General features: G+C 37.9%; 1 protein-coding gene across 1 annotated transcript in view; it reads left to right on the top strand.

Moving 5' to 3' along the window:
- DEUP1 (deuterosome assembly protein 1) overlaps nucleotides 1-19,336 on the top strand; it is a 115,905-nt gene that overhangs the window by 45,876 nt on the left and 50,693 nt on the right. The window contains exons 5-7 of the mRNA XM_003252989.4: nucleotides 3,451-3,585; nucleotides 9,889-10,002; nucleotides 10,859-11,101. Coding sequence (XP_003253037.1) covers nucleotides 3,451-3,585; nucleotides 9,889-10,002; nucleotides 10,859-11,101 — 492 coding nt within the window. The remainder of the gene's footprint in view (nucleotides 1-3,450; nucleotides 3,586-9,888; nucleotides 10,003-10,858; nucleotides 11,102-19,336) is intronic.

Below are 19,336 nucleotides of genomic sequence, written 5' to 3'. Positions count from 1 at the left end.
CAGCTTGAAGATAATACAATAGAAATTATCCAATCTGAACAACAGAGAGAAAGAGTAAAAGAAAATGAACCTTGGGAACATGTAGTGTGATAACAAGAAATTTAAAATTTATATCATCAGAGAACCCAGAAGGAGAGGAGAAAGATGGGGAGGGTGAAAAAGCATTCAAAGAAATAATGGCTGAAAAGTTACAAAACTTAGCAAAAAAAAAAAAAAAAATGTAAACCTACAGATTGAAAAGCTGAGTGAACTTCAAACAGGATAAATCAAAAGACAGCCATGTTAAGACACATCATAGTCAAAGTTCTGAAAACCAAAAGACAAAGAAAAAAATCTTGGAAGCAGCAAGAGAGAAATGACACCTTAGGGGAAACCAGTTCTGATAATGGTGGCTTTCTCTCTGGAAATGATGGAGGCTTTCAAGTGCTGAAAGAACAGAGCTTTCAACCCAGAATTCTATGTCTGGCAAAAATACCCTTCAGGAATGAAGGGGAAATTAAAACATTCTCAATGAAGGAAAACTAAAAGCATTTGTTGCTGGCAGACCTACCCTAAAAGAATGGCTAAAGGAAGTTCTCTTAACAGAAAAGAAATGATAAAGAAGGAATCTTAAGACATCAGCGAAGAAGTAAAAACACCAAAAAGAGTAAAAAAACATGGGGGGAAATGCAATAGACTTTCCTTATCCTCTTGTATTTTCTAAATTTTTTGGTAGCAAAAAATTATAACTATGTCTAATATGGTTTTCAGTATATGTAAAGGAAACACTAAGATAATTGTGTTATAAATGGAACAGAGTAAAAGAACATAAAGTAAGATTTCTACACTTGAACTGGAAAGATGTCAAAAACCAATAGACTGTGATAAATTATGTAAATATAGTGTAATACCTATAGCAACCACTAAAAAAGATCTACAAAGGGATATACTCAAAAACACTATAGATAAAATGGATTCTAAAATAATGCTCATGTAATTCACAAGAAGACAAGAAAGTGAAAATAGAAAAACCAAAAGCTAGAGAACAAACAGGAAACAAAAAAAGGCTTAAGCCTTGACATATCAATAATTACATTAAATAGAAATGGTCTAAATACACCAACTGAAAGACAGAGATTGACAATAAATAAAAAAATGACAAACTCACTTCAAATATAACTGTATAGGCAAGTTGAAACTAAAAAGATGGAGAAATATACCATGCAAATATTAATAGAAAGCAGAAGTGGTGCCAAGATAATTCAATAAAGATTAGTCTCTTCTACAAATGGTGCAATGACAAGAGGATATCCACATGCAAAAGAACTAAGCTGGACCCCTACCTTAAACCACAGACAAAAATTAACTCAAAATGGATCAAAGATCCAAATGTAAAACCTAAATCTAAAAAGCTCTTAGAAGGAAACATAGGAGTAAATCTTCATGACCTTGGATTAGGCAATGGTTTCTTAGATACGGCACCAAACCACGAGCAATAAAAAATTAGATAAATTTGATGTCATTAAAATTTTAAAACTTTTGTGCTTCAAAGGACACCATCAAGAAAGTGAAAAGACACCCAGCAATGGGGAGAAAATATTTGTAAACCATATATTTGATAAGGGACTAGTATCTAGAATATATGAATAACTTACTAATTAATAATACAAAGACAGATGACCAAATTTTAAAGTGGATAAATATTTGAATAGATATTTCTTCAAAGTAGGTATATGAATGGCCAATAAGCACATACAAAATGCTTAACATCATTAGTCATTAGGGATATGGAAACCAAAACCACAATATCCATTCACATCCACTAGGATGGTTATAATAAAAAAGAAAATAACAAGTGTTGGTGAGGATATGGAGACATTATAACCCAATGCATTGTGAATGGGAATGGAAAATGGTACAGCCATTTTGGAAGACAATTTTGCTGTTCATCAAAAAGTTACCATAAGATCCAACAATTCCACTCCTAGGTATATACCCAAGAGAAAGTAAAACATGTATCTACACAAAAACTTCTATGTAAGTGTTCACAGTAGCATTATTTATAACATCTCAAAGTGGAAACAACCCACATTTCTATCAGTTGATGAATGGATAAACAAAATGTAGTGTATTTATGCAATGGAATATTATTCAGGTTAATTTTATAGTAGGTGAATTATATCTTAATTTAAAATTATGAGGAAAAAAGCAGAAGTGGCTACTTTAATATCAGATAAAATAGACACCATTGTTCATAGTGTTATTTACAGTAGGCAAAAACTGGAAAAAATCAAAATGTCTCAATATGTGAATGGTTAAACAAACTGATACATTTATACCATGGAATACTATTCAGCACTAAAAAGGAATCCAATACTGATTCATGCATGGATTTCACATTAAACTGAGTGAAAAAAAATATAATCCCAAAAGGTAATGTGCTGTGTGATTTCTTTTTATAATATTCTCAAAATTATAGAGATGGAAAACAAATTAGTGGTTTTCAGGGATTAGGGGTTGGGGGATGAGGGGACTAAGTGTGATTCTAAAGGGATAGCATGAAGGAGATCTTTGTGGTGACAGAATAGTTCTGTATCTTGATTGTGGTTGTGGTCAGATAAATCTATATATGTGATAAAATGGCATAGAACTACATACATATATTGATCCAATTTCAGTTTCCTGGGTTTGATGTACTGTGGTTCAATAAGATGTAAATATTGGGGGAAACTGGGTGAAGAGAACCTGGGACCTCAGTAATAACTTTGGAACTTCCTGTAAACCTATAATTATTTTAAAATAAAATGTGTAAACAAGACACATTTGAAAACAGATACATGAGTATAGAAATTTCCTCACAAATGTTCATAAACTATGCTACTTTGAATCTATTATTTGAAGGTAGAACAGGAAATGGAAAAAATAATATAATGTTATAAAAAGAATTATCAGTAAGAAAAATATTAGATCAATTTTGATATTAAAATTTATTTAAACGTATCCACATGAATAAGTGCTTTATGTTACTTATGTCTTTTAAATTAATATATATTCTGTTTTCTTAAATAAAGTATAAGCTAGTTATTTTGTAGATTGAGTTACTGGATTTAAAATTGTAAACACAAGATGGTACTAACTAAAAGTAAGAAAAAAACTTGTTTTTAAAAAAAAATTGTGAGCTTTGCTGCATATGATTAAAACAAAATTGAACAAGCCATTTATCAAGTGAATCATTGTTTAACTGTGAAGTTAATGAAGTCTCGAGTTTACATGAAAGCTGAATTGTGTTCAGCTTCAATAATTTAGTTTTAATAACCAGTTCTGTCTTCACTAATTGAAACATTTAAGCTTTACTGCACTTTCTAATCATGACTTAAATTTTCAAAGAGGTACACAGGAAAAGAGATATAGTGAAATCAGGTTAGAAATAATTGGTAATAGTAAAATGTTAACATTTTCTGTGATTTACAGTTTTCCAAACTAACAAATAACTTTGAAAAACTGAGATTACATCAGATGAAACAAAACAAAGTTCCACGAGAAGAATTACCACACCTTAAAGAAGAAATACCCTTTGAACTGAGCAATTTGAACCAGAAATTAGAGGTGAGATATATTATCTTAGTTTCTTCATGTGTATTAAAGATTGATTCCTATTGTTGTGGGCTATTTGTCTCTAGTGTCCACAATGGTGTCTTCAGTTGTGGTAATAAACACTATTACAAAGTAACTTCTCACTGAATATATTTTCTTAGTGCACCTTCCCTTCAGGCACTTAGTGAATTAAAACATCACTTTGATGTATACATCTTTTCTACATATCAGCATTTTGGGAGAGAAAAAAAAAAAGAGCCAAAAAAGTCAAAAGAAACTGCAGCTGTTGAGTAAAATTGAAGGACACCCCTGGGGTCAGTTAAAGTGAATATCTAATAAATCTTTTAATGGCCATTTAGCTGTTAGGTACTTAAATCCCAATGAAACCTCATCACAGTTTTTAAAACAGGGCTTGAAGTTTCATGGTTTTTTTTTTCTTTAAAGGCATAGTGTTACTCCAATTCAATTGCCCCATAGCACTCAGAATTTCTAAAATTTTGGTCTCTAAAAAAAATTCACTATGTCCTCATAACTATATATATCTACTATGTACCCACAAAAATTAAAAACAAAAAACTTTAAAAATTCACTGTGTCGTTGATGCACTTATTCTTATCTTCTTCGTTTTCCAACCTTGAAAAAACAAACCAGCTATTTTTCTTCCCTGTGTTCTTGAGCATTCCTCCTACAAGTCATGGAACAGCAGAAAGATAACACTATAAATTCCTATCATCTACTTTTACCTGGATTCTCAGTACTGCCCAATTATTATTTTTTAATTGACTTCAAGTTGACCCTTATGTTATCCCACTTAATTTCTTTCATTTTTCTCAAGCCCTAAACCCCAGCATCCCTCCCCTCGCCAGCACTTTTTCATCTTATTCTTTAATTAAAAAGTCCTTCTACTTTAAAATATCTTAAAGAGCAGAAAAAAATTAAATCCGGGATCACAGCCCTAAAATCGGCGTATTATAAGAACTTTGCAGGAAGTCCTAGATTTTAATCCTTAAAAGTCCAGCACATTTTACATGCTTCTGAATAATACATAGTTTTTAAAAAAAACAAACTTACCATCACTAAGTAAGTTGGCCCTCTAGGAAAATGCACTATGTTGTACTCCCAGGCTCTTGCAGTGGTATAATCAGACGGGCTTCAGAAATATCCTGATCTCATGGAAGATGCCGATAGATGTGCACTGTAATATAATACATGTGCTTTCACTGAAAATGAAGAGATTGAGTCACTAATTTTCCATTCGTCTGACTTTTCATGGGCTTTTGTGGGAGAACTACATTAATAAAAATTTTTCAGACCAAAAAAAAGCCTTAAGTTAGTATCAAGTACTTTGTGTATGGACATTTTACATTTAGGAAACTAAATACTTACATTATATACATGTAATGAAATTATAGTGGAAATTAGTAGCAAAATGTTTTGATATGTTTGTACTTACACAAAAGTTTTTAAAGACTCTATGCAGATACACAGTTTAACTTGAAATAATTATAAAAACACTTCATGTACCTATTTTTACTTATAGCCATCTGATAAATTAATGTGTAAGAGATTGCCTCTTCCAGTTTTAGTCTTCAGGTAAACCTGTTTTACCTTTGAGGCGTTTAATAGAAGTATAGTAGTAGCAGTGTACCACATGTAGTAGTCAAAGAACATGATCACTGATAACTGAAAACAGGTCTTGCCTGACTCATGTGTTTGCCCTGTGACGTTTAGGCAAGTTGTTTGCCTTACCAAGATTCCATGTTGTCATCAGTAAATGGGGTTTAAAATACCTTATATGTAACATTGTTGTTATGGTGAAAAAAATTTAGATGCACACTGAAGCGTTCAGAGATGAAAACACAGGAGGTCTAGAAGTCGCCTTAAAATATACCAACAAAAAAAGGGTGGAGAGATAGGAGAAGTAAAGACGGACTAAGTTGATGGTAGTTAAACTGGGTGAAGGGTACATGAAGGTTTTACTCTCTATGTATGAAAATCTTCATAATAAAAAGTTAAAACCGTTTTACAGCTGAAGGTCTCCAACATATAGTAATCACTAAAGACCATCTCCAATATTTATTAGAGGGCTTTTTAAAACATCTAATAATACAGCTATCAAGAGAAACTAATTTTAATGACCCTGATCCACTCTCAACGTTAAAGATCCAGAAAAACTTTTCCAGCCATGAAGAACTTACTGTTGGAGGTCCAGGCAAGTCTACAGACCCTCTGAAGCCTACCGTGACAACTCCAGTCTCTATAAAAACCCTTATGAAGCTCTCTAGGTCCCTGCATGGTTCCATACTATTGCATATATTGTGCTGACTCACTAGTTGTGAAACCAGTACATCTGACAAGAATAAGGAAACCAGGATTGTCATAAGCACCTGCTGATATGTTTATGACACATTTCTAGCTATTCTTGGCCGCGCATCTACCTGTTGTAGTATTTGTAAGAAGTTGAGGTTAACGCTTCTGCCTCCAAAACATCCTGGGGAATATTTATTTTCAAGATTATTTGAGGTTAATGGGTAAGAAATGCTAAATATTTGTATTATCTAAAACATACAAACAGCTCAAGTCAACCTTGCCCAAAATTTGACTTCTAACTCCAAAGATTCCTTTTTAAATTAAAAATAAACAGAAATTTTTTAAATCTAGATTGCATTAATTTGAAACGTTAGCTATTTTCTACTAGAACCTAGTTTTATAAATTTGCTGTTATTGCTAAAGATCCTGTTTTTAGGTACCTAATTTTTGTATGTTGAATGTCAGAATAGAAGTTAATAACTTTAAATGTATTATCTCCATTTATCATAGTAAATATAGTCTGTTTATCATGAGCTACTGTTATATATGGAAGGTCTTTCCATATTTCTTCTTCGACCTTAATACCATCACTTAATATCAGGTCACCCACCTTTCATTACTGTAAAAACTTCCTAATTTATAGCCTTCCTTCACTGATTGTTTAGGCACTTATGGATTTTAAAAACTGAAATTTCCTTAAATGTTCTTTAAAATTATTTCTGTATAGAAAATATGAAATGCCATGTTCTTCTCATTTTAACAAAATAAAGTTTTCATTCTCTAAATTAGCATTTGTTTTCCAGCATTGCCAATCCAGTCATTTCAGCCATCTTCAAAACAATAGTAGCCATTCTGACTATAATGAACTGTTCCAATTTGATATATTATGGGAAATAGTGAAGATAATCATAATATCCTCTGCATGGCTTTTATGTGCCAGCATTATTGTACTTAACATACTGACATATTGTAAAATTACTTGTTTGTGTGTACATTTCCCTACTTTATTGTATATTCCTTGATTTTTTCTTTCAAAAAATTTTTTTAAATTATGAAATAGTTCCAGATTTTCTTCTTTCCACAGAACCTGGTGGACATTAACTGCTCAATAAATATTACTGAATTAAGGCTTGAAAACATCACTACATTCATGCCATGTTTCTATATGCAATAATATATAGCCATGGACTTAGTAGCTATAGAGTTTGTTTCCAACCATGTTGTTTTCTTTACAAAATTTTTTGAGAATGTTTAAATTCTAGGAAATGCTAATACTGTACCATGTTTTTGTTTGTACACTCATGTAATATAAGTGGCACCTGGCACTTTGTCAGGCACTGTGAATGGTACAAAAGTAATAAAGAGCCCTTACCCTCAAGTTGTTTAAAGCCTGGACAGAAAGATAGGATATAAATGGCCAGCCCTAGGCAAAATGGAGAAGCAGCGATGTCTTCTTTGGCATCCCCAGAGCTATATCCTTTGCTCATGTTATTAAGATGTGAACAGATAATCATGCTGTATAACTGCACTACTTGAGCAAAAACTTGAAGAACTGATCCTGCTTTATCAACCTACTTCCCCCATTTCTTTCCCAGGTATACCAATTGGTACTGCCTAAATGAGGCCTGGCCATGGCCACGAGGGGCAAAGTCACTGTCTTAGTTAGTTCAGGCTGCTATAACTAAATACCATAGACTGGGTGGCTTAAACAACAGACATTTACTTTTCACAGTTCTGGAGGCTGGTAGTCTAAAATCAGAGTGCCTGTGTATTAATCCATTCTCACACTGCTATAATGAACTACCTGAGACTGGGTAATTTATGAAGAAAAGTGGTTTAATTGACTCACAGTTCCACAGGTTGTACAGGAGGCATGGTTGGGGAGGCCTTGGAAAACTTACAATCATGGCAGAAGGCAAAGGGGAAGCAAGGCATGTCGTCACGTGGCCAACAGGAGAGAAAGAGAGAGAGAGAAAAGGGGGAAATGCTACACACTTTCAAACAACTGGATCTCATGAGAACTCTATCAAGAGACAGCACTAGGGAGATGGTGCTAAACTACTAGAAACCACCAGGACGGGCGCAGTGGCTCACGCCTGTAATCCCAGCACTTTGGGAGACTGAGGCAGGCGGATCATGAGGTCAGGAGTTTGAGACCAGCCTGACCAACATGGTGAAATGCTGTCTCTACTAAAAATACAAAAAATTATCCGGGTGTAGTGGCGCTTGACTGTAATCCCAGCTACTCAGGAGGCTGAAACAGGAGAATCGCTTGAACTTGGGAGGTGGAGTTTGCAGTGAGCCAAGATCGTGCCACTGCACTCCAGCCTGAACAACAGAGCGAGACTCCATCTCAAAAAAAAAGAAAAAAAAGAAACCACCCCCATGCCCACCAGGCACCCCCCAACACACACACACACACAGGATCACAATTCAATGTGAGATTTGGATGGGGACACAGAGCCAAACCATATCCCCCAGCATAGTCAGTTTCTGGTGAGGGCCCTTCTCCTGGTTCACAGACAGCTGTCTGCTCTTTGTATCCTCAGATGGCAGGGAGAAAGAAAGAGAGAGGATCCCTGAGGAATCGCCACACTGACTTCCACAATGGTTGAACTAGTTTACAGTCCCACCAACAGTGTAAAAGTGTTCCTATTTCTCCACATCCTCTCCAGCACCTGTTGTTTCCTGATTTTTTAATGATGGCAATTCTAACTGGTGTGAGATGGTATCTCACTGTGGTTTTGATTTGCATTTCTCTGATAGCCAGTGATGATGAGCATTTCTTCATGTGTTTTTTGGCTGCATAAATGTCTTCTTTTGAGAAGTGTCTGTTCATGTCCTTTGCCCACTTTTTGATGGGGTCGTTTGTTTTTGACCCAGCCATCCCATTACTGGGTATATACCCAAAGGACTATAAATCATGCTGCTATAAAGACACATGCACACGTTATGTTTATTGTGGCACTATTCACAATGGCAAAGAGTTGGAACCAACCCAAATGTCCAACAACGATAGACTGGATTAAGAAAATGTGGCACATATACACCATGGAATACTATGCAGCCATAAAAAATGATGAATTCGTGTCCTTTGTAGGGACATGGGTGAAACTGGAAAACATCATTCTCAGTAAACTGTCACAAGGACAAAAAACCAAACACCACATGTTCTCACTCATAGGTGGGAATTGAACAGTGAGAACTCATGGACACAGGAAGGGGAACATCACACTCCGGGGACTGTTGTGGGGTTGGGGGAGGGGGGAGGGACAGCATTAGGAGATATACCTAATGCTAAATGACGAGTTAATGGGTGCAGGAAATCAACATGGCACATGGATACATATGTAACAAACCTGCACATTGTACACATGTACCCTAAAACCTAAAGTATAATTTAAAAAAAAGAGAGAGGAAAAAAAATCTCTCGTAGCTCTTCTTATAAGGGCACTCATTCTGTTCATGAGAGCTTCACTCTCATGACTTAATTACCTCCCAAAGGCCCCATTTCATAATGCTGTCACATTGGGGTTTAGGCTTGACATATGCATTTGTTGTGGGAGACACAAACATTCAGCCCTTAATAGTCACTAAATAAGTCCAAGCCCCACCCTCTAAAAAAAAAACAAATCTGGCAACTGAGCGAATGAAGGAAAAATTATTTCATGTCAAGAAATAGAAAGAAAGTAGTGGCTAATGCAAAAAAAAAAAAAGTTGTTTGAAATTCCCTCATTAGTAATAAGTATTTGTTATAAGAGAGACTTTTTACATTTTTAACAATAAGCGACAAATTCTGTATTTTCCTAGCAAAAATTAGAGATGGTAAAAAATCCAACATGAATGATTTGACACCTTTTCTTTTGTTTGTTTTCCCTAATAGGTAAAGAATGGATCTACTATTTTTTTCTCAGAATGAAGATGTACAAATGAAAGAAGTCTTATTCGTTGTACTTTAAAATGAATAATATTTTTCAATATGTTTGTCTCCCCACTTTTTAAAAGGAATTTAGAGCAAAGTCAAGAGAATGGGACAAGCAAGAGATATTATATCAGACTCATCTGATTTCTTTAGATGCTCAACAAAAATTATTATCTGAGAAGTGTAATCAGTTTCAGGTAAGTTATCTAATACTATTCTCTAAATCAAAAGCAGAAGTTAGATATTGGTATCTTTACCATTCAGCATGTAATATATTTACAAACAGACATGCCAACTAAGAAAAAATAACCAGAGTAGGTCCAAAGGTGGGTACAGTCACAAGTGCATAGAATATCTGTTAATGGTGAATTTAGTCTGCATGTCTCAAAGGATGGAGCTATTTAAAATTCCATTGTTATTGTGTCATTAAATAGCATATGCTTTTGTATGCCTACAGGCAAGGCACTCAGAGTTTAAGATTGCTTGCTTTACTTTGTATTTCCCTGGCTACTTGTAAGATGGAGCATCTCCTCATATACTTTTTAGCCTTTCTCAGGTCTTTCTGTGAATTGCCTATTCATAAACTTTGCCCATTTTTCTTTTGCATTGTTTGCCCTTTTCTTATTGAGGTGTAGAAGTGTTTGTACACTAGGAATTATTAACTCTGTTACATGCACTGACAACTTTTCCCCTACAATCAAATTGCTTGTTTTTATTTATTTTGGTTATAGACTTTTTTCAACCATTGTATAATTGAATACATAATTTTCTTTTTACACCTTCTAGATTTTTTTCTTGCTTAACGCGGCTTTACTACCACTTACCTCCTTCTCTACATCTTTGCTCTGAGGTTATACAAATATATTTTCTCTTTATACCATCTGAAATTGAAATTTTAAAACAAATACAAGACTGAATTACAAAGACCCAACTTTCATTATGTAGTAACATATTTAAAGATATTCCTACTAATTCTTTTCTATCATTCTTGAACTTCATGTAAGCTTAAATATGACATTCTTCATTTGAGTTACACAGTTTTATATTTTTCAGAAACAGGCACAAAGTTACCAAACTCAACTAAATGGTAAAAAACAGTGCTTAGAAGACAGCAGCTCTGAAATTCCTCGTTTGATATGTGACCCAGATTCCAATTGTGAAATCAATGAAAGAGATGAGTTCATTATTGAAAAACTGAAATCAGCTGTAAGTGAGATAGCACTAAGCAGGAATAAATTACAAGATGAAAATCAGAAGCTCTTGCAAGAACTGAAAATGTACCAAAGACAGTGCCAGGTGAAGATTAATTTTTTGTTTTTCAACTAATGTTGTCCATGACTTGTATAAATGGTAACTCAACAGATATAGGGATTAGAATGGTAGTTTTCTATTATTAATATATGTGAAGATTCCATTCATATTTCCTCTTAGTAATTCGCACTTGATGCGTAGATTCAATAATCCCATAAGTATGTTACCACACTTAGAGTGCACTTTGGTTCTGCAGTGGCATAATAATAATGTATTACCTGTGCAATATAACAGTGGTCACTTAAGGACCTCTATGCCTTTAGCCATGTACTACCCTCTTCCCCCACTATTTTCTCATACCCTGTGTCTCTCTGACTCAGAAGAATCCTGGGTTAATGATACAGGAAATCATGAAGGGTTCAACAGTTTAGTAACCTCAGTGAGAGCTATGGAGGTGACTCCAGTGATTTATCACTGGTAATCTTATCATAATCATTTATCAAACAGTAGCCTAGAATTTATTTTTAGGTAACTTTCACATTGACAAATATGATTGATGGTTTAACAAGCATTAATTTTTTTCTTAATAATGTTTTTCTCTTTTTTGTCTATTTCTTGCAACCTTTAGGAAGGTTATACAGCATTCATCAAAATTGGTCATTACCAATTTCTTTACAAAATATGTATTTCTTATTCATTAGTACTTGAGACATTCTTTTATCTCCCATTTTAGGTTTTTTCTCCCACCTCCAAATATTCAGCCTCTTTCTATCACTTCCTCCATGACAGTTGGCCCTTATCTTTTCCCCACTCTATTCCCTCCTCTACCTAGCATACATGATTGAGGTAAGGTCACTGCCTGAGAACTTCCATTTCATTTCCTTGAGATATACCACCCCAAGATCTTTTGCCACTTAAACTCCCAGGGTCATTTCTTAGTCCTGGGTCAACTCCTCATTCCCCCACCCTGCCACATTATATTTGGGATTATATAGGGAGTTAGTCCTTTAACTTCTTTCTCTGCCAGCATCTACTGTTCTATGTTCCTCTTTCCCCATGTTTGGTAAGGGACAGAATACAAGGCTCCCAGTCTCTCCCATTCAGAGGAAATTCTAAGACATACATATTCCCCACCTCAAACTCCAGCTTTAAGGAGGGAGGTCTTATTCTAATACAAGTTAGAATACAGATGTAAACCAATAAAGAAAGCTAAACTACAAACACTAAATGCAGAGGAAGCCAGAAATTGTCTGGAAATAGCAAAGGTTATTCATGGTGTTCTCTGGCTTCATTCTAATATAAATGAGGTTAGCACTCATTCATCTGCTCTAGAGGGTGCCTAGGGGCTTCTAAGTTCTTAGCATCAGCCCACCTCTGACTGTCTGAGCTGTGTTTGCATGACTGTGGGTCATGCAGTGATGGAGTCTTTCCTTCTCAGAGGCTGCTGCCTTTTGCTTCCCTAAGTATATGACAACTGGTCATGCTTTCTATTTAAAGGCAACCTAAATTTACATTTTGCAGCTGTCTTTGTACTGCTGGAATCTGCATCAGAATCACATTCAGTAAATAAGAAAATTGTTGTTCTTGGTACTTCCCAAGTATTCTCCTCTAGGCTTTGGGTCATCCAGTGCCAACCAAAGCATTCTCTGCTTTGTCCCTTCTTCTTTTGGCAGGGGAACAGGTGGTGGTGGTTGGTTACATGAATAAGTTCTTTACTGGTGATTTCTGAGATTTTGATGCACCCATCACCTGAACAGTGTACACTGTACCCAATTTGTAATATTTTATCCCTCGCCCCCCCACCCTTTCCCCTGAGTCCCCCGACATCATTCTTATGCCTTTGAAGCCTAATAGCTTAGCTCCTACTTATGAATGAGAACATAAGTAGAAGCAATAACCAAATGATGTTTCATTTTCCATTCCCGAGTTACTTCACTTAGAATAATGGTCTTTCTTCCTTCCTTCTTTTCTTTTGTTTTCTTTTCTTTTCTTCCCTCTGTGGCCCAGGCTGGAATCTAGTCGGCTCGCTGCAGACTCCCTGCCTCCGGCTCCGGTGATTCTCCTGCCCCGCCCTGCGGGCTGCCTGGGATTGCCTGCGCGCGCCACCACCGCTGCCTGCTTTTTCTCCTTTGGCTGGAGGCGCGGTTTCGCCATGTTGGCCAGGCTGGTCTCCAGCTCCTGACCCTGAGTGCTCTGCCCGCCTCGGCCTCCTGAGGTGCTGGGACTGCAGACGGAGTCTCCCTCACTCGGTGCTCAGTGTTGCCCGGGCTACAGTGCGGTGGCGTGGTCTTGGCTCGCTGCAGCCTCCGCCTCCCAGCCGCCTGCCTTGGCCTCCCAGGGTGCTGGGACTGCAGCCCCTGCCCAGCCGCCGCCCCGTCTGGGAGGTGGGGAGCGTCTCTGCCCGGCCGCCCCGTCTGGGAAGTGAGGAGCGCCTCTGCCCGGCCACCCATCGTCTGGGAAGTGAGGAGCGCCTCTGCCCGGCCGCCCCGTCTGGGAAGTGAGGGGCGCCTCTGCCCGGCCGCCCCGTCTGGGAAGTGAGGAGCGTCTCTGCCCGGCCACCCCGTCTGGGAAGAAGTGAGGGGCGCCTCTGCCTGGCCGCCCCGTCTGGGAAGTGAGGAGCGCCTCTGCCCCGGCCGCCATCGTCTGGGAAGTGAGGAGCGCCTCTGCCCGGCCGCCTATCGTCTGGGAAGTGAGGAGCGCCTCTGCCCGGCCGCCATCGTCTGGGAAGTGAGGAGCGCCTCTGCCCAGCCGCCCCGTCTGGGAAGAAGTGAGGAGCGCCTCTGCCTGGCTGCCCCGTCTGGGAAGTGAGGAGCGCCTCTGCCCAGCCACCCCGTCTGGGAAGTGAGGAGCGCCTCTGCCTGGCCGCCCCGTCTGGGAAGTGAGGAGCGCCTCTGCCCGGCCCCCATCGTCTGGGAAGTGAGGAGCGCCTCTGCCCGGCCACCCATGTCTGGGAAGTGAGGAGCGCCTCTGCCCGGCTGCCCCGTCTGGGAAGAAGTGAGGTGCGCCTCTGCCCGGCCGCCCCGTCTGGGAAGAAGTGAGGAGCGCCTCTGCCCGGTCGCCCCATCTGGGAAATGAGGAGCGCCTCTGCCCGGCCACCCCATCTGGGAAGTGAGGAGCGTCTCTGCCCGGGCGCCCTGTCTGGGAAGAAGTGAGGAGCACCTCTGCCCGGGCGCCCCATCTGGAAAGAAGTGAGGAGCGCCTCTGCCCGGCCGCACCGTCTGGGAAGAAGTGAGGAGCGTCTCTGCCCGGCCGCCCCATCTGGGAAGTGAGGAGTGCCTCTGCCCGGCCACCCCATCTGGGATGTGGGGAGCGCCTCTGCCCGGCCGCCCCGTCTGGGAGGTCTACCACAGAGGCCAGAGGCAGTGTGGGGGCTGGACGTGGTGGCTGACGCCTGTAGTCCCAGCACTCTGGGAGGCCGAGGCGGGTTGATCACTTTGGGCTAGGAGTTCGAGACCAGCCTGGCCAACATGGGGAAACATATGAAGAATGCAACAGACAAACCAACCAAACAACCCAGTGACAACAAAACAGGTCTACCCTGGAGTCATACTCTAATTTTTTCTATTTTCCTCCCTTTCTGATCCTTTATCCCACTTTCTTTTTCTTCCTCTTCCTTCTCCTTCTTCTTTGTCAAATAGAGGATTGAGTTATTATCATTGGTCCATAAAAAAAAAAAAAAAAAGAATGGTCTTTAATTCCATCCAGGTTGCTGCGAATGCCATTATTTTGTTTCTTTCTATGGCTGTGTAATATTCCTATATATATATATATATGCCACATTTTCTTTATCCACTCATTGATTGATAGGCATTTGGGCTGGTTCCATATTTTTGCAATTGCAAATTGTGCTGCTGTAAACATGCGTGTGCAAGTATCTTTTTCATATAATGACTTCTTTTCCTCTGGGTAAATACCTAGTAGTTAGATTGCTGGATCAAATGGTAGATCTACTTTGAGTTCTTTAAGGAATCTCCACATTGTTTTCCATAGTGGTTATTATACTAGTTTACATTCCCACCAGCAGGGTAAAAGTGTTACTTTTTCACCACAACCATACCAACATCTATTATTTTTTTGATTATGGCCATTCTTGCAGGAGTAAGGTGGTATTGCATTGTAGTTTTGATTTGCATTTCCCTGATCATTAGTGACGTTGAGCATTTTTTCATATCTCTGTTGGCCATTTGTATATCTTCTTTTGAGAATTGTCACTCATATCCTTAGCCCACTTTTTGATGGGATTGTTTGTTTTTTTCTTCCTGATTTGTTTGAGTTCCTTATCAATCCTGGATATTAGTCCTTTGTCAGATGCATAGTTTGTGAAGATTTTCTCCCACTCTGTGGGTTATGTGTTTACTGATTATTTATTTTGCTGTGTAGAAGCTCTTTCATTTAATTAGGTCCCATCTATATATCTTTGTTTTTGCTGCATTTGCTTTTGGGTTCTTGGTCATGAAGTCTTTGCCTATGCCAGTGCCTAGAAGGGTTTTTCCAATGTTATCGTCTAGAATCTTTATGGTTTTAGGTCTTAGATTTAAGTCTTTGATCCATCTTGAGTTGATTTTTGTATAAGGTGAGAGATAAGGATCCAGCTTCATTCTTCTCCATGTGGCTTGCCAATTATTCCAGCACCATTTGTTGAACAGGGTGTTCTTTCCAGACTTTATGTTTTTGTTTGCTTTGTCAAAGATCAGTTGGCTGTAAGTATTTGGGTTTATGTCTGGATTCTCTATTGTGTTCCATTGGTTTCTGTGCCTATTTTTATACCAGTACCATGCTGTTTTGGTGACTATGGCATTATAATATAGGGTATTTGGTAATTTGATGCCTCCAGATTTGTTCTTTTTGCTTAGTTTTGCTTTAGCTATGCAGGCTCTTTTTTTTGGTTCCATATGAATTCTAAGATTTTTTTTCTAATTCAGTGAAGAATTATGGTGGTATTTTGATGGGAATTTCATTGAATTTGAAGATTGATTTTGGGAGTATGGTCATTTTCACAATATTGATTCTACCCATCCATGAGCATGGGATGTGTTTCCATTTGTTTGTGTCATCTGTGATTTTTTTCAGCTGCGTTTTGTAGTTTTCCTTGTAGAGGTCTTTCACCTCCTTGGGTAGATATATTCGTAAGTATTTCTTTTTCTTTTTTTTTTTTTGCGCTATTGTAAAAGAGGTTGAGTCTTTATTTGATTTTCAGCTTGGTCACTGTTGGTTTATAGCAGTGCTACTGATTTGTGTACATTGATTTTGTATCCTGAAACTTTACTGAATTCATTTATCAGTTCTAGGAGCTTTTTGGATGAATCTTTAGAGTTTTCTAGGTATATGATCATGTCATCAGTCAACAGAGATAGTTTGACTTCTTTTTTACTGATTTGGATGCCCTTTATTTCTTTCTCTTGTCTGATTGCTTTGGCTAGGACTTTCAGTACTACGTTGAATAGAAGTGCTGAGAGTGGGCATCCTTGTCTTCTTCCAGTTCTCAGGGAGAATGCTTTCAACTTTTCCCCATTCAATATAATGTTGGCTGTGGGTTTGTCGTAGATGGCTTTTATTACCTTAAGGTATGTCCTTTCCATGCCAATTTTGCTGAGGGTTTTAATCATAAAGGGATGCTGGATTTTGTCAAATTATTTTTCCGTGTCTATTGAGATGGTTGTGTGATTTTTGTTTTCAATTCTGTTTATGAGGTGTATTGCATTTATTGACTTGCATATGTTAAATCATCCCTGCATCCCTCATATGAAACCCACTTGATCATGGTGGATTATCTTTGTGATATGCTGTTGGATTCAGTTAGCTAGTATTTTGTTCAGGGTTTTTGCATCTATGTTCATCAGGGATATTGGTCTGTAGTTTTCTTTTTCTCTTATATCCTTTCCTGGTTTTGCTATTAGGGTGATACTGGCTTCATAGAATGATTGAAGGGAGGATTCCCTCTTTCTCTATCTTTTAGAATAGTGTCAGTAAAATTGGTACCAATTCTTCTTTGAATGTTTGATAGAATTTAGCTGTGAATCTGTCTGGTCCTGGACTTTTTTGTTGGTAATTTTCATATTACTGGTTTTTTTTGTTTTTTTGTTTTTAAACAGTGTCTTGCTGTGCTCCCCAGGTTGGAGTGCAGTGGCGCAGTTTCGACTCACTGCAACCTCTGCCTCCCAGGTTCAAGAAATTCTACCTCAGCCTCCTGAGAGCTGGGATTACAGGTGCCTGCCATCACACCCATGTAATTTTTGTATTTTTTAGTGTTGGCCAGGCTGGTCTCGAACTCCTGAGCTCAAATGCCCACCTTGGCCTGCCAAAGCGCTGGCATTACAGGCATGAGCCACCACACCCGGCCTATATTACCATTTCAATCTCCCTGCTTGCTCTCGTTCTTTTCAGAGTTTCTGTTTCTTCTAGGAGTTTAATCTAGGAGGGTTTAATCTAGGAGGGTTTATTCTAGGAGGGTTGTATATTTCCAGGAATTTATCCATCTTTTCTAGGTTTTCTACTTCGTGCATGTAAAGGTGTTCATAGTAGCCTTGAATTATCTTTTGTATTTCAGTAGTATCGGTTTGAATATCTCCTGTTTCATTTCTAATTGAGCTTATTTGGATCTTCTCTCTTCTTTTCTTGGTTAATCTTGCTAATGGTCTATCGATTTCATTCACCTTTTCAAAGAACCATCTTTTTGTTTCATTATCTGTTGAATTTTTTTTGTTTCAATTTCATTTAGTTCTGCTATGATCTTTGTTATTTCTTTTCTTTTATTGGGTTTGAATTTGGTTTGTTCTTGTTTCTCTGGTGTCTTGAAGTGTGATCTTAGGTTGGCTATTTGAGTTCTTTCAGACTTTTTGATGTAGACATTCAATGCTATGAACTTTCCTCTTAGTACTGCTTTTGCTGTATCCCAGAGGTTTTGATAGGTTGTGTCACTATTATCATTCAGTTCAAAGAATTTTTTAGTTTCCATCTTTATTTCATTATTGACCCAATGATCATTCGGGAGCAGGTTATTTAATTTCCATGTATTTGCATGGTTTTGAGAGTTCCTTTTGGAGTTGATTTCCAATTTTATCCCACTGTGGTCTGAGAGAGCACTTGCTATAATTTCAATTTTCTTAAATATGTTGAGACTTGTTTTGTAGCCTATCATATGTTCTTTCTTGTAGAATGTTCCATGTGCTGATGAATAGAATATATGTTTGCAGTTGTTGCATAGACTGTAAATATCTGTTAGCTCCATTTGTTCTAGGGTATCATTTAAGTCCATTGTTTCTTGGTTGACTTTCTGTCTTGATGACCTGTCTAGTGCTGTCAGTGGAGTATTGAAGTCCCCCACTATTACTGTGTTGCTATCTCATTTCTTAGGTCTAGTGGTAATTGTTTTATAAATTTGGGAGCTCCAGTGTTAGGTGCATATATGTTTAGGATTGTGATATTTTCCTGTTGGACTAGTCCTTTTATCATTATGTAATGTCCCTCTTTGCCTTTTTTAACTGTTGTTGCTTTAAAGTCTGTTTTATCTGATGTAAGAATAGCTGCTCCTGCTTGCTTTTGGTGTCCATTTGCATGGAATAGCTTTGTCTGCCCCTTCACCTTAAGTTTGTGTGAGTCCTTATGTGTCAGGTGAGTCTCTTGAAGACAGCAGGTACTTGGTTGGTGAATTCTTATCCATTCTGCCATTCTGTATCTTTTAAGTGGAGCATTTAGGCCATTTACATTCAACGTTAGTATTTGGAAGTGAAGTGCTATTATATTCATCATGCTAGTTGTTGCCTGAATACTTATTTTTTTCATTTCATTATGGTTTTATAGGTGTGAGATGTATGCTTCAAGGAGGTTCTATATTGGTGTATTTTGAGGATTTCTTTCAAGATTTAGAGCTCCTTTAATGTTGGCTTGGTAGTGGTGAATTCTCTCAGCATTTGTCTGAAAAAGACTGTATCTTTCCTTCATTTATGAAACTTAGTTTCACTGGATACAAAATTCTTAGCTGATAATTGTTTCATTTAAGGAGGCTAAAGATAGGATCCCAATCCCTTTTAGCTTGTAGGATTTCTGCTGAAAAATCTGCTGTTAATCTGATAGGTTTTTTTTTAATAGGTTACCTGATGCTTTTGCCTCACAGCTCTTAAGATTCTTTCCTTTATCTTGACTTTAGATCACCTGATGACTATGTGCGTAGGCAATGATCTTTTTGTGATGAACTTCCCAGGCGTTCTTTGAGCTTCTTGTATTTGGATGTCTGGATCTCTAGCAAGGCCAGGGAAGTTTTCCTCAATTATTCCCTCAAAT

The sequence above is a fragment of the Nomascus leucogenys genome, chromosome 15 (assembly GCF_006542625.1).
Source record: "Nomascus leucogenys isolate Asia chromosome 15, Asia_NLE_v1, whole genome shotgun sequence".
Lineage (NCBI taxonomy): Eukaryota > Metazoa > Chordata > Mammalia > Primates > Hylobatidae > Nomascus > Nomascus leucogenys.
Note: the sequence above shows the minus strand (reverse complement) of the source record. Positions and strands in the feature narration are given on the sequence as shown.